The sequence below is a fragment of the Carcharhinus amblyrhynchos genome, chromosome 25, assembly GCF_965287045.1.
Source record: "Carcharhinus amblyrhynchos chromosome 25, sCarAmb.v2.hapA, whole genome shotgun sequence".
Taxonomy (NCBI): domain Eukaryota; kingdom Metazoa; phylum Chordata; class Chondrichthyes; order Carcharhiniformes; family Carcharhinidae; genus Carcharhinus; species Carcharhinus amblyrhynchos.
In genome coordinates, this window is record NC_137348.1 from 10,696,632 (window position 1) to 10,711,549 (window position 14,918).

Here is a 14,918-nt window from a genome sequence, read left to right on the forward strand (position 1 = left end):
CCACAATCCCACCCAGGCCCTATCCCCGTAACCCCATGCACTTATCCGAACTAATCCCCCTGACACTATGGAGCAATTTAGCGTGGTCAATCCACTAAACCTGCACATCTTTGGACTGTGGGAGGAAACGAGAACACCCAGAAGAAACCCATGCAGACACGGGGAGAACATGCAAACTCCACACTGACAGAGACCCAAGCCGGGAATCGAACCTGAGTTCATAGAATCATAGAACCCTACAATGCAGAAAGAGGCCCTTCGGCCCATCGAGTCTGCACCAAACACAATCCCACCCAGGCCCTACCCCCATAGCCCTACATATTATACCCACTAATCCCTCTAACCTATGCATCCCTGGACACGAAGGGGCAATTTCTTAGCACGGCCAATTAACCTAACCCGCACATCTTTGGACTGTGGGAGGAAACCGGAGCACCTGGAGGAAACCCACGCCAACACGAGGAGAATGTGCAAACTCCACACAGACAGTGACCCGAGCCGGGAATCAAACCCAGGACCCTGGAGCTGTGAAGCAGCAGTGCTAACTGCTGTGCTACTGTGCCGCCCCAAGTCGTTGGAGTCACTGCAATGGGAAATTTTACACTGAAGGGTCTGGTCTAACCAATCCACTGGAGTAAGAGAAAATTTCAGCCGCAGCAAGGCTAACATCATTCTTCACTTCAACTCCATTAAAAATTAATCAGACAAGTTCAGAGAAGGTTTATTCGACTAACACCAGCAGTAGGGCGGGATGTCTTTGGAGGAAAGGTTGGAGTGGTTAGATTTGCATCTATTGGAATTTAGAGGAGTACAAGGTGACTGAGTCAAAACCTTTATAATCCTGAGGGGTACTGACAGGGTGGGTGTGGAGAGGATGTTTCCTCTTGTGGGTGAGTCTAGAACAAGGGGATCACTGTTTAAAAATAAGGGGCAGTCTTTTTTTTATTCATTCATGGGACATGGGCATCACTGGCTGGACCAGCATTTATTGCCCATCCCCAGTTGCGTGAGGGCAGTTGAGAGTCAATCACATTGCTGTGGCTCCAGAGTCACATGTAGGCCAGACTAGGTAAGAACGGCAGATTTCCTTTCCTAAAGGACATTAGTGAACCAGATGGGTTTTTCCGACAATGGTTTCACGATCATCAGTAGATTCTTAATTCCAGATATTTTTTATTGAATTCAAATTTCACCATCTGTCATAGTGGGATTTGAACCTGAGTCCCCAGAACATTAGCTGAGTTTCTAGATTAATAATCTAGCGATAATACCACTTGGCCATCACTTCCCCCTCTGTTCTCCCCATGTCTAAGTGGGTTTCCTCCCACAGTCCCAAGATGTGCAGGTTAGGTGGATTGGTCATGTTAAATTGTCCCTTGGTTTAGTGAACCAGATGGAATTTTAAGGATAGTAGGACGAGGGGGCACAGCCTCAAGATAAAGGGGGGGGGCGGTTTAGAACGGAGTTGAGGAGGAACTTCTTCACTCAAAGGGTGGTGAATCTCTGGAATTCTCTGCCCGTTGAAGTGGTGGAGGCTACCTCGCTAAATATTTTTAAGACGCGGGTTGATGGGTTTTTGATAAGAGAGGGGATTAAGGGTTATGGGGAGAGGGCGGGAATGTGGAACTGAGCCACGACAGATCAGCCATGATCTTATTGAATGGCGGGGCAGGCTCGAAGGGCTAGTTGGCCTACTCCTGCTCCTATTTCTTATGTTCTTATGTTCTATTTCCTATTTCTTCATTTCCCAACAGTCTACAATGGTTTCACAGTCATCAGCAGATTCTTAAATCCAGATATTTTTTATTGAATTCAAATTCCACTATCTGCCACGGTGGGATTTGAACACAAGTCCCCAGAACATTAGCTGAGTTTCTGGTTTAATAATCTAGCAATAATACCACGAGGCCATCGCCTCCCCTATGTTCTCCCCACGTCTATATGGGTTTCCTCTGGGTGCTCCCGTTTCCTCCCACACTCCCAAGATGTGCAGGTTAGGTGGATTGACCATGCTAAATTGCCACTTAGTGTCTCAAGATGTGTATGTTAGATGGATTGGCCATGCTAAATTGCCGCTTAGCGTCCCAGGATGTGCAGGTTAGGTGGATTGGCCATGCTAAATTGCCCCTTGATTTCATGAACCAGATGGATTTTTCTGACAATCGACAACAGTTTCACAGTCATCAGTAGATTCTTAATTTTAGAATATTTTAAGATGGAGATGGGGAGAACATTTTTTTCTCAGAGGGTTAAAAGTCTATGGAACTCAATTTCTCAAAAGGCAGTGGAAGCAGACTCTTTGAATATTTCTAAGGCAGAGCTAGGTAGATTCTTAATGAACAAGGGGGTGAAAGGTTATAGATAGGCAGCGATGTGGGGTTGAGGTTACAATCAGACTAGTCATGATCTTATTGACTAATGGAGCAGGCTCGAGGGGCTGAGTGGCCTACTCCTGCTCCTAATTCATATGACATTTCTAGCTAGGAGGTTGTCTGATGTCTCAGTGATTACCTGTGTTTGAGATAGTGATGCCCTCCTTCTGCCAGGTGATGGTGGGTCTTGGGGTGCCCGTTGACTCACAGTGTAGGATGACACCTTTGTTAACCACAGTTTCCAAAGTGGTTGGTAAGGGCTTGATAACAGGAGGCTCTGAGAAGATAACAGAAATGCTGTAATTAAACTGGATAAGTCAAGAAAAAAGATGGAGCTCATTTTCATATAATACCTGAGGCAATTTCAAAATATCCTTTTCAAAGTTGCTTATATGGTGTCTACAACAACCTCCCGCTGGCAGCAATATGACCATCTGGATTTTTAAATGTTAACTAGACTGTTTTGAGAGCGGCACAGTGGCACAGTCATTAGCGCTAATGTCTCACTGCATCAGGGACCGGGGTTCAATCCTGCCCCGGGTACCAGCGTGGACTCTACACATTCTCCCCGTGTCTGCACTGGTTTCCTCTCACATTCCAAAGATGTGCAGGTTAGGTGGATTGGCCATGCTAAATTGCTCCTTAGTGTCCAAAGATGTTCAGGTTATGTGGATTGGCCATGCTAAATTGCCCATTGGTGTTCCAAGATGTGTGGGTTAGGGAATTGGTGGGGTAACATATGGAGTTACAGGGATAGGGCCTGAGTGAGATACTCTGTCGGAGAGTTGGTGTAGACTTGATGGCCTCTGGCCTTAAGGCTACGATATACAGCTTGGGACTTCGGAATAGCCTCCTTCTGCATTTAGGGATTCTGTTTTAACTGTCAACTTGCATCTCCTCCTACACATTTTATCCCTATCAGGTAGAATCAAAGAATCCCTACAGTGCAGGAGCTCATTTGGCTCATCAAGTCTGCACCAACCCTCCAACAGAGCATCCTACCCAGGTCCACCCTCTCACCCCACCCTTTCCCCGTAACCCCATGTATTTACCCCACTAATACCGCTAACCTACACATTGTGGGGCACTAAGGGGCAATTTAGCACGGCCAATCCACCTAACCTGCACATCTCTGGGCCACAGGAGGAGACCATAGCACCTGGAGGAAATCGACGCAGACATGGGGAGGACATACAAACTCCACACAGACCTGAGGCTGGGGATGAACCTAGATCGCTGGCACTGCGAGGCAACAGTGCTAACCGCTGTGCCACATTTACATCCACCAGCCCTACAAACCCTCCAAGATCACTGGGGTTCTCCACCTCTGGTTTCTTGTGCACTAGGAGTAAAACTGACTGGAAGGTAATGTTTCTGCCTTGACTAACTGCTCCGTCTCTAATGCCGAGTGACAGATACTGCGTCCAATAAACAAGGATACCTTTTACAAAGTCTCTTTAGAAACGTTCAGTGTTTTTCCTCTGAAGAGTGGCAGGAGTTGGGAATTGTCATTCCTGAACATTATTGAATGCAGGAAACGTGGAAATCTGGGATGGGAGGCCAGTCGGGAATGCATCGGAATTTCCCCAAGTCTGAAGTCAACATTTTAAATAGTTCTGGATAATCTGGTTATTTTCACATTGATGTTTGTGGGAGTTTGTTGCGCTATAGTTCCCGGTCTCTCAGCGGTGACTACGCTTGGGAAAAACATCAAGGAGCTGTGATTATAAAGGAATGGATTGCGCTTACCTGCGCTGGCACCAGGGGGACCACACAGATCAGGCCTTCTGAGCAGTAAGTACGAGGGGAGAAAAACTGAGGGGAAAGGAATCCGAATGAAGACTAGGGGCAGGAATTTTCCTGAGCGTTTCTGAATCCCGCCATCAATAGAGGATGGAAGTCAGGAAGCTTCTCTCCCTTTGGGAAACAGGGGGTTGGGAGGAGGTAGGGAGGTGGTGGAGGGATTGGTTGTCTAATGGGGAAAGTCATACAATCCCTACAGTGCAGAGGGTGGCCATTCTGCCCATCAAGTCTGTGCCAACCACGATCCCACCCAGGCCCTATTACTGTAACCCCACATATTTACCCTGCTAAACCCCTTTGCACGAGGGGCAATTTAGTATTCTAACCTAACCCACACAACTTTGGAGTGTGGGAGAAAACTGGAGCACCGGAGGAAACCCACGCAAACATGGGGAGAACATGCAAAGTCCACACAGACGGTGGCCCGAGGCTGGAACTGAACCCAGGTCCCTGGCGCTGTGAGGCAGCCATGCTAACCACTGTGCCACCCCAATGTTCAGAGGAAGCCTCTAGAGGGCAACTTGCTTCTACAGTTGGACCCAAGCCAGTAGGGAGGCCTCTAAGCCTGCCTGGACTGCTGGTTCCCCAATGGATTGCTGGGAGGCCCCCTCTAGCATTTAAACAGTCTCCCGCCACCTGTGGGAACCTGAAGGCCTAATGGAAAATCGCAGTTGGCCTCCTTTAGGGGTTTTCAATGGCCTTTATTTATGTGGATCAGCTGCTACCTGCCACAGGTGGGTGGGTAGACAGTGCCACATCCATCCTGCCTCCTCCAGTCCCAGTGGCAGGATGATGCAAGGCAACCAGCGGATAAGCCAGCAATGCTGTTTCTCAGCTGCCTGCCTCCGCTCCTGGTAGGGCCTAAAAAACAAGCCCCACATATCCCCTCAATGCTCACACAGAAGTTTAATTAAGTCACAGAATCCGTACAGTGCAGAAGGAGGCTACTCAGCCCATCAAGGCTGCAACAACCACAATCTCAGCCAGGCCCTATACCCTTAACCCTACCTATTTACCCTGCTTCTCCCCCCCGCCCCCCTACTGACACTAAGGGGCAATGTGACATGATCAATCCACCTAACTCGCACATCTTTGGAAATCGAAATGGCGGAGCAGGCTCGAAGGGCCAAATGGCCTATTCCTGCTTCTAGTTTCTATGATTTAGAAAATCAGTTGTCCAGATCATAAGTTCTGGGGTTTCCCTCCCTAGCCCTCTCCACCTCTCTCTCTCTCTCTCCATTGAGATGCTCCTTAAAAGTTCCCTCATTAACTGAGCTTTGGAGCACTCTTTCCCATCTCACCTTGCATGGCTCAATATCAAATTTTTATTTGATCAGGCTCCTGTGACATGCCTTGTGATGTTTTACCAGATTAACAACAACTTACATTCCTGCAGCACCTTTAATTTGGTAAAATGGCCCACGACATTTCACTGGAGTGTCATCAAACAAAACTGAACGCTGGGCCACCGACACACACACACACACACACACACACACACACACACACACACACACACACACACACACACAGCTGCTCAAAGGAGTAAACTGAGGAGCATTCTAAAGGAGAAGAGAGAGCGGCTGCAAGGAGAAGTTTTCAGAGGGAATGCCAGAATTTGGAACGTAGCAGCCAATGGGTGTGTGATTAAAATCCATGATGTGGAGATGCCAGCGCTGGACTGGGTTGGGCACAGTAAGAAGTCTCACAACACCAGGTTAAACTCCAAAAGGTTTATTTGGTATTACAAGCTTTCGGAACACTGCTCCTTCATCAGGCGAGTGACCCTGACGGAGCAGCGCTCTGAAAGCTCGTGATTCCAATTAAAGGTTGGATTTTACCCTGATTAAATTCTAGGCAGAGCAAGAGAGAAGTATTATAGAGGCAGTCTTCGACTCCATGACACCACACCAGCACATTCATATGTGCGCACTGACTTTCTACACCACACATCTGTGAATGGGCAGGTGGAAATATCTTTATTAAGCTGGAAACAAGTGTTTGATTCTGTTAAATATTTTGGTAAAATTGTTGTGATTTTAATGTATTTCTATATTTATGTTTTATTTAATATACACTCAGACTCACATAGTTCAATGTTAAATGGGTAACTGACTGTGGTCAAATGGTTTCATTATATCCCTCACACTAACTGAGGAATTTGCGCTAAGATGTGCAGGTATCAATAGTCGCCTCAGTGATCTGGCAACTAGTAACTTGGTGTAAGCCCAAGTGTCGTAAGTAGGAACTAATTTTTGAATTCAAATTTCACCATCTGCCACAGCGGGATTCGAACCTGGGTCCCCAGACCATTAGCTGAGTTTCTGGATTATTAGTCTAGTGATAATACCACTCAGCCATCACCTCCCCTTATGTTTACAGAAAGCATTCTTTCTGGTATAGCTTGGTACGGCTCCTGCTCTGCCCAAGATCACAAGGAACTACAAATGTCGTAAATGTAGCCCAATCCATCACGCAAACCAGCCTCCCATCCATTGACTCTTCTACAGTTCCCGCTGCCTCGGCAAAGCAGCCAGCATAACTAAGACCCCCACGCACCCCGGTCATTCTCTCTTCCACCTTCTTCCATCAGGAAAAAGATACAAAAGTCTGAAATCGCGTACCAACCGACTCAAGAACAGCTTCTTCCCTGCTGCTATCAGACTTTTCAACGGACTTACCTTCCATTAAGGTAATCTTTCTCTACACCCTAGCTATGACTGTAACATTACATTCTGCACTCTCTCCTTTCCTTCACCATGAATGATATGCTTTATCTATATATCGTGCAAGAAACAATACTTTTCACTGTATGTTAATACATGTGACAATAATAAATCAAATCAAATCAATATCAAATCAAATTCTCCCCATATCTACGTGGGTTTCATCTTAGTGCTCTGCTTTCATCCCACAGTCCTAAGATGTGCAGGATAAGTGGATTGGACGCAGTAAATGTATGGATTTTACAAGGGTAGATTGGGGGGAGGAACTGAGTAAGATTCAGTCAGAGAGTCCATGCAGACATAATGGGACGAATGGCCTCTTCTGCACTGTAGATATTCTATGAATCTATGATTCTAAAAACACTTGACTCAGCACTGCTGCCTCACAGTGCCAGTGAGCAGGGTTCAATTCCTGACTTGGGCTGCGGTCTGTGTGGAGTCTGCACGTTCTCCCTGTGTCTTCGTGGGTTTCCTCCGGGTGCTCTGGTTTTCTCCAATAGATTGCTGGTTAGTGCTAAATTCTCCTTCAGTGTACCCGAACAGGCACCGGAGTGTGGCAACTAGGGGATTTTCACATCTTCATTGCAGCGTTAATACAAACCTACTTGTGTTTATATTACTAAAAATTAAACTTTAAATTTTAATCTTGGGAGGAGCGAAGCAGGTAATTGAAGGAATGGGTGAGGGTCTCATAAGATATTTCTGAAGGTGCAAAAAGATGTAGCAGAAACTGGGAGATTGAGCAAAGACCAGAAGTGGAAAATGTAACAATAAGTGGGAACTAGGTGATCACACATTGACAATAAAGGTGAAAACATTTCTCCTTTCATCACGGAATCAGCTGATATTAATATTAAATAATAATAACTCATATTACATATTATTATTAATATTATTTTTATTAGGATTAAATATCTTCCAGTGAGGTGTAAAATTCAGGCAAGGAGGGAAATCTGAGTGTTCCTGTACCTTGCACTTTGAGCATCACATGTCTGTGTGCGGTCCCCACATCGTTGCGAGTTGTACAGACGTAGCTGCCAGCATGGCCCAGGGTCGCCATGGTGATTTCCAGATTTCCTGTGGATGCATAAAATTGGAATTAATTCCTTACAATTCCTGAGAGACTGGAGGGAAAAGCCCGTGAAACAGATCATCAGCACTCACAGAACTGTGCCAATCCTGCCTCGAGAAGCAGACAGTTGAAAAGCAGGCAGCACCTATCCAAACCACCTACCCCTGAGATCCCCCTCACACAGTTTTGGGTGAGGTCTGTTTCAGGCCTCAAACCTTCTGAGCCACCTTTCTTCCATCAGCAAATCAGACTCCTTTGCTGGTTGCAGGAGACCTGTTTGCAACTTCCCAGTACAAATGAATGGCTTCACTAACTGCCCTCAACAGGAGCATTGGTGATCCCTCCCCGATGTGCTCCAATCAAAAAACTGCACATTTTATTCTTCTTTCCCAGTCCTCTTACAACAAAAACCATGGTTCACTGACCAATTCTCCACTTTCCCATGACTGCATGGCACAGTGGTTAGCACTGCTGCCTCACAGCGCCAGGGATCCAGGTTCAATTCCCAGCTTGGGTTATTGTCTGTGCAGAGTCTGCACGTTCTCCCCATGTCTGTGTGGGATTCCTCCAGATGCTCCGGTTTCCTCCCAGAGTCCGAAAGAAGTGCTGGTTAGATGCATTGGCCATGTCAAATTCTCCCTCAGTGTACCCGAATAGGCACCGGAGTGTGGCGATTAGGGGATTTTCACAGTAACTTCATTGCAGTGTTAATTTAAGCCTACTTGTGACACTAATAAATAAACTTTCAGGTTAAACTGAAAGATTCATGTTGCAAAGAGCCCATTTGGCAGCTCGCCAGGGTACATTCAGGTGAGGGTTGAATTGGAAAACGCTCTGAGCCTCCCATTGCTGGCATAAGACTGGAGTCAGAAATGCCCCATTCACTGAAATAAACAGTGTGGTCCTCTGCCACTCACCCCTCCCATCCTCATGTAATGGGGCTGATTCCTGACTGGAGTTGCTGTCCCATTGGGCAGTGCCATCCACTGGGATTGTGCCCATGGGGCTGTCTCTCATATGGGAACCACAGCATAGTGAACATTAGTACTGGCAGGGGAGAGAGGGGGGTGGGGGGAGTGAGAGCAAAGGTGAGAGGAGTTGCTCACAACATCACCTTGTTGACATCCATTCGGCTCTGGAACATGGGATTGGGATCGGGGGTGGAGAATCTTAGCTGATTCTCCAAACCTCTTTTGTCCGCTAGTTGCCTTAAAAACAAATTGAATATTACTATCTAAGTTAGATACCCAGGCCGTGATTTCCATTGTGGCTAACTGGGAATTTTAACTGAGGGCAGAAGTCAATGATTGAGCTCCAGAGTCTGATTAGGCACTCCACCCAAGCCCAGAATGGAGAAGGTGGCCATGACTGGAGCTTAGGAGGATGAGGGGTGACCTTACAGAGGTTTATAAAATCATGAGGAACATAGATAAGGTGAACATCCAAGGTCTTTTCCCCGGGGTAGGTGAGTCTAAAAGTAGAGGCATAGGTTTAAGGTGGGATAAGGTTTAAAACGGACCTGAGGGGGCAATTTTTTCACACAGAGGGTGACGTGTATATGGAATGAGCTGCCAGAGGAAGTGGCAGAGGAGGGTACAATTACAACATTTAAAAGACATTTGGACAGGTACACGAACAGGAAAGGTTTAGAGGGATATGGGCCAAAAGCAGGCAAATGGGGCCAGCTGAATTTAGGAAACCCGATCAGCATGGATGGGTTGGGCCAAAGGGCCTGTTTCCGTGCTCTATGATTCTGAGTGATTCTAAAGTGGTTAATGAGTGTCGACTTTCTGCGAGGAAGGTTTGATCCTTGCAGTTGTGCTGTGGGATCTCCTGAGGGGAGCACGTTTTGTTTATGTGACAGAAAAGCCATCGGTCACCGAGGCTGAGGGGAGAATTCTCGATGGCCTCCTAGATTCCAGAATGGCCATGAGGGCCTAAATCAGAGCTCCAGCTGTTGCTGCTGTGACTGATGTTATCTCACTCAGCACAGAACAAGGTTCCAACATGGAGGTTTATCAGACCACGAGTTCGTTTGAGGCAGGGAGGAAATATTAAACCATTTACTGAAAGACACAACCAAACCGGAAAAAGTCAATCAGTAACTCATGTTAAAATAAGCCTAAAAACGTTAGTTTTGCACAAACCTGTTGGCAGTATTTTATACCCCGGCCCTCGGTTCCCCAACTGGGCACCATCCTTCATCCAGCTCACTGTAGGCGCTGGGATTCCAGTCACATGACACGTCAGCATCACTGAGGACATTTTGATGACGGTAACCTCAGGAGAGTCATCAGCGATCGAGGGGGGAACTGAGAAGAAAGAACAAGGTTTTACTGCCATAAAAGAAAAGAAAAACTTCTCACAACCACCTCAAACCGCTTTACAGCCAATGAAGTAATGGAGTCACCGCTGTAAAGGAAACACAGGAATCAATTTGTACGCAGCAAGATCCCAGAAAGAGCACTGTAATAATGACCAGATGATCTATTGTATTATGATGTTGATCGATCCGCTGGCACGATGGTACAGTGGTTAGCACTGCTGCCTCACAGCGCCAGGGACCCGGGTTCAATTCCCGGCTTGGGTCACTGTCTGTGCTGAGTCTGCACGTTCTCCCCGTGTCTGCGTGAGTTTCATCCCACAGTCTGAAAGATGTGTTGGTTAGATGCATTGGCCATGTTAAATTCTCCCTCAGTGTACCCGAACAGGTGCCGGAGTGTGGCAACAAGAGGATTTTCACAGTAATTGCATTGTTAATGTAAACCTACTTGTGACATTAATAAATGAACTTTGAAGGGTAAAGTTTCTGTTCAGGACATCGAGATAGAACTTCCCTCCTCTTCAAGTAGCACAAACATAAAAGTAAATTATTAATCACAAGTAGGCTTACATTAAAACTGAAATGAAGTTACTGTGAAAATCCCCTCGTTTAGGTCTTCTATATCCAGCTGAGAGAGTAGGAGGGAACTCAACATCTCACTTGAGAGATGGCACCTCCTCAGTCAATGCAGCACTTCCCCAATACTGCACTTCAGCCTTGATGTTTCTGCTCAATTCCTGGAACGGGAGGATTGTTGAATCAACTGTTGGTCAACATCCTTATCATAGAATCCCGACAGTACAGAAGGAGGCCATTCAGTCCATCGAGACTGCACTAACTATAATCCCACTCAGATCCTATTCCCATAACCCCAAATATTTACTCTGCTAATCCCCCGATACTAGAATCAACTTAGCATGGCTAATCAACCTAACCTGCACATGGGAGGAAACCAGAGCACCCAGAAGAAACCCACGCAGACACAGGGAGAATGTGCATACACCACACAGACAGTGACTCGAGGCCGCATTTGAACTCACGTCCCTGATGCTGTGAGTGCTACCCACTGGGTCACCATGCCGCCTGTCCTTCCTACTATCACCAGGACATGTTTCAAACGAGGGCAAGACTTTGGATGATGGAATTAATGGGCCAGTCTTTATTCAACTGGAACAGGGGTGATCAACCCTAACTGTGCACAGCGAGCGGCTTTTCCCTTATGCAATCTTGAGTCTTCCAGTTTTTGTTAAAAACTGTGTAATTCAAAAACATTAGTTTGCTCATGAGCAAACCTGCCTGAAGCAGACAACACTGGATGAGGACTTGCTCCTGAATCCTTTGAAAATAATCTACTCAGCTAAACGGTGTTAGTTGTTTATTTCAAAGGTACTTGCCTCCAACAAGATGACTGAACCTGCACTTTGCAGGAAGTGAGAGAGAGGCACAGGGAGCCAACAGGACAAAGCGCAGGGAGAAACATGCAAGTGCTCATGTGCCCCAGAGACAAAGCAGATACATCGGGTGTTGACAGATCTGGTTAAGACATCAGAGGAGAGACAGATAGCTGCAAAAAAGTCAGATGGGAGGAAATGGCAGAGAAACAGATGATCTCACTGAAAGGTACACATCCAGCAAAGAAACAGATGAGAATAAAAGAGAGAGAGAGAAAGAGAGAGAACACAGAAAATAGGCATCAATCCATCAACAGATAAGGGGCCTGCAGGAACAAAGGATTCCACATGGAAATCTTCACGACTCATCACGAGAAAAGCTGCCAAAGATATATTCACACAGAGAGAATATTTTACATTTCACAGAATGATAGAAGAATCACAACACAGTAACAGGATTTGTGGCTGAACTACATTGGTGTTTGTCCTTTGAACAGGCCCTAATCATGGAGAAAAGAATCCCAACAGTGCAGGAGGCCATTTGGGCCATTGAGTCTGCACTGACAACTATCCCACACAGACCCTATCTCTGTAACCCCAAGTATTTACCATGTTAAGCCCCCTGACAATTTAGCACGGCCAATCCACCTAACCCACACATCGGGCAGCACGGTGGCACACTGCTGCCTCACAGTCCCAGGGACTCATGATCGATTCCAGCCTTGGGTCACTGTCCGTGCAGAGTCTGCACATTTTCCCCGTGTCTGCGTGGGTTTCCTCCGGGTGCTCCGGTTTCCTCCCACAGTCCGGAAGACATGCTGGTTTGGTGCATCAGCCGTGCTAAATTCTCCCTCAGTGTATCTGAACAGGCACCAGAGTGTGGCCACTAGGTAGTTTTCATAGTAACTCCATTGCAGTGTTAATGTAAGCCTACTTGTAACACTAATAAATAAACATCTTTAGAGTGTGGGAGGAAACCGGAGCACCCGGAGACAATCCACGCAGACACAGGGAGAATGTGCAAACTCCACTCAGACAGTGACCTGAGACTGGAATCGAACCCGGATCCTGGTGCTGTCAGGCAGCAGTGCTAACCACTGTGCCATTCATGTCCAGCCCTTTTCCCTAAATCCCTTTGATCCTGTTTCTTTCACCCGGCCTCGAACCTGTTCTTAATGCTGCACCACATCAGCGGGGAGGGAACCTCACCGTCACACGCCTGGCAAACAGTGTTTTGGTTAGGAAAGCCTCACCGTGGACCGTGAACTGGATGCGTCGGCGGGAATCTCCTGCCTCATTAGATGCCACACACTCATACAGCGCCGTATCCTGAGTGGTGGCTGCAAGGATCACCAGCGACCCCGAAGGCAACAACCTGGAGGGAGATAATGATCGACACATCAGCTGGTAATGGCAGGATTGAACTAACCCAGAAGATGGTGCTGGATTTCTCCAGGCTCAGAACCCTTAGAGGGCCCAAATCAAAGCCCAAAAATCCAAACAACGAGTGAAATGATCAAGCTAAGGCTCCGACATAAATCTACCAGTTACCGCGGTCTGTAACGAGTATGTTTATTTCTCCAGAATCTGTCCTGTAGTGAGGGGCGATTGGAAAGCACCAGTAGATGGATAAGGGCCCAATTGGCTCTGTAAGCTCAACAGGATTGTGTGGCTGCCGCTTCCTTTCAGTTTTAATGTCAACTATTCCAGATATGACTCCAGTGAAAGGAAATATTACTTCACACACAGCCTGCCAGGTCATTGAATAAATAGGGGCTGCATATTGTACACTGCACAGATCTTTCACAAGGTTCCTTCTGGATGGGTTACATATCCTCTCACTCTGCTCTGGCTGCACATCTCAACTTTTCATGGCATCTCCTACTGCACCAACATCACAGAATTACATAGAATTTATCTCACAGAAATGGACCATTTGACCCACCTAGTCCGTGCTAGTGTTTATAATCTCCCACCAGTCCCCCCGCCATTCCGTCAGCCTCGACTCAGCCTTACTTTTCTCTCATAGAATCCCTATAGTGCAAAAGGAAGCCACTCGGCCCATCGAGTCTGCACTGCTTCTCTGACAAAGTACCTTACTCAGGCCCAGTCCCGCCCTATCCCTGCAATCCCTTGCATTTACCCCACTAATCCCCCTTACCTACACGGGCAGGATTCTCCAGCCTCTCAGCCACGTGTTTCCCACCGGCGGGAGGTGGTGCATTATTTGCGAGTGGCAGGATTCTCTGGTCCCGCTGCAGTCAGTGGGAATTCACACTGACGTCACCTCACGCCAGCGGGAAACCCGCGGGTGGGAGTGCGCTACCTGCGGGATCAGAGAATCCCACGGGCTTGAATGGCCGGAGAGTTCTGGCCCACATCTTTGGACATTAAGAGGCAATGATGTGGATATGCCGGCGTTGGACTGGGGTAAACACAGTAAAAATGCTGACAAAGCCAGGTTTAAGTCCAACCGATTTATTTAATAGTAACCTCACAAGCTTTCAGGGTTTGTCCCTTCGTCAGGTGTCTGAGGCCAGAACTTTCCATTCACCTGATGAAGGGACAAACCCCGAAAGCTTGTGAGTTTACTATCAAATAAATCAGTTGGACTTAAACCTGGCGTTGTCAGACTTTTTACTGCACTAAGAGGCAATTCAGGAGAATGAGGTGAGATCTTATAGAAACATAAAATTATGAAGGGAATAGATAAGATAGAAACAGGGAAGTTGTTTCCATTAGCAGGTGAAACTAGAACTAGGGGGCATAGCCTCAAAATAAGGGGTAGCAAATTTACGACTGAGTTGAGGAAGAACTTCTTCACAAAGAGTTGTGAATCCTTGGAATTCCCTGCCCAGTGAAGCAGTTGAGGCTACCTCATCGAGTATTTCTAAGGCAAGGTAAATTTTTGAACAGTAAAGGAATTATGGGCTATGGTGAGTGGGCAGGTAAGCGGAGCTGTGTCCATGAAAAGATCAACCATGAACTTATTGAATGGTGGAGCAGGGTCTAGGGGTCAGATGGCCTGCTCCTGCTCCTAATGACCAGTGACCAGTGGTGTGCCGCAGGGCTCAGTACTGGGACCTCTCCTCTTTGTAGTACACATAAATGACTTGGAAGAGAGCGTAGGTGGTGTGATCAGCAAGTTTGCTGATGACATCAAGATGGCAGGGTTGGCGGGTACTGAACTGGATTGTCAGGTGATACAACAGGATATAGATAGGTTGGTGC

The 14,918-nt window shown here is 46.9% G+C and overlaps 1 protein-coding gene across 1 annotated transcript in view; it reads right to left on the minus strand.

Moving 5' to 3' along the window:
* Positions 1-14,918, minus strand: part of LOC145358107 (hemicentin-1-like) — a 359,590-nt gene that overhangs the window by 51,928 nt on the left and 292,744 nt on the right. Inside the window, exons 73-76 of the mRNA XM_080211781.1 lie at positions 12,941-13,062; positions 10,121-10,285; positions 7,871-7,978; positions 2,512-2,649 (exon numbers count right to left, since the gene is read on the minus strand). Coding sequence (XP_080067907.1) covers positions 2,512-2,649; positions 7,871-7,978; positions 10,121-10,285; positions 12,941-13,062 — 533 coding nt within the window. The remainder of the gene's footprint in view (positions 1-2,511; positions 2,650-7,870; positions 7,979-10,120; positions 10,286-12,940; positions 13,063-14,918) is intronic.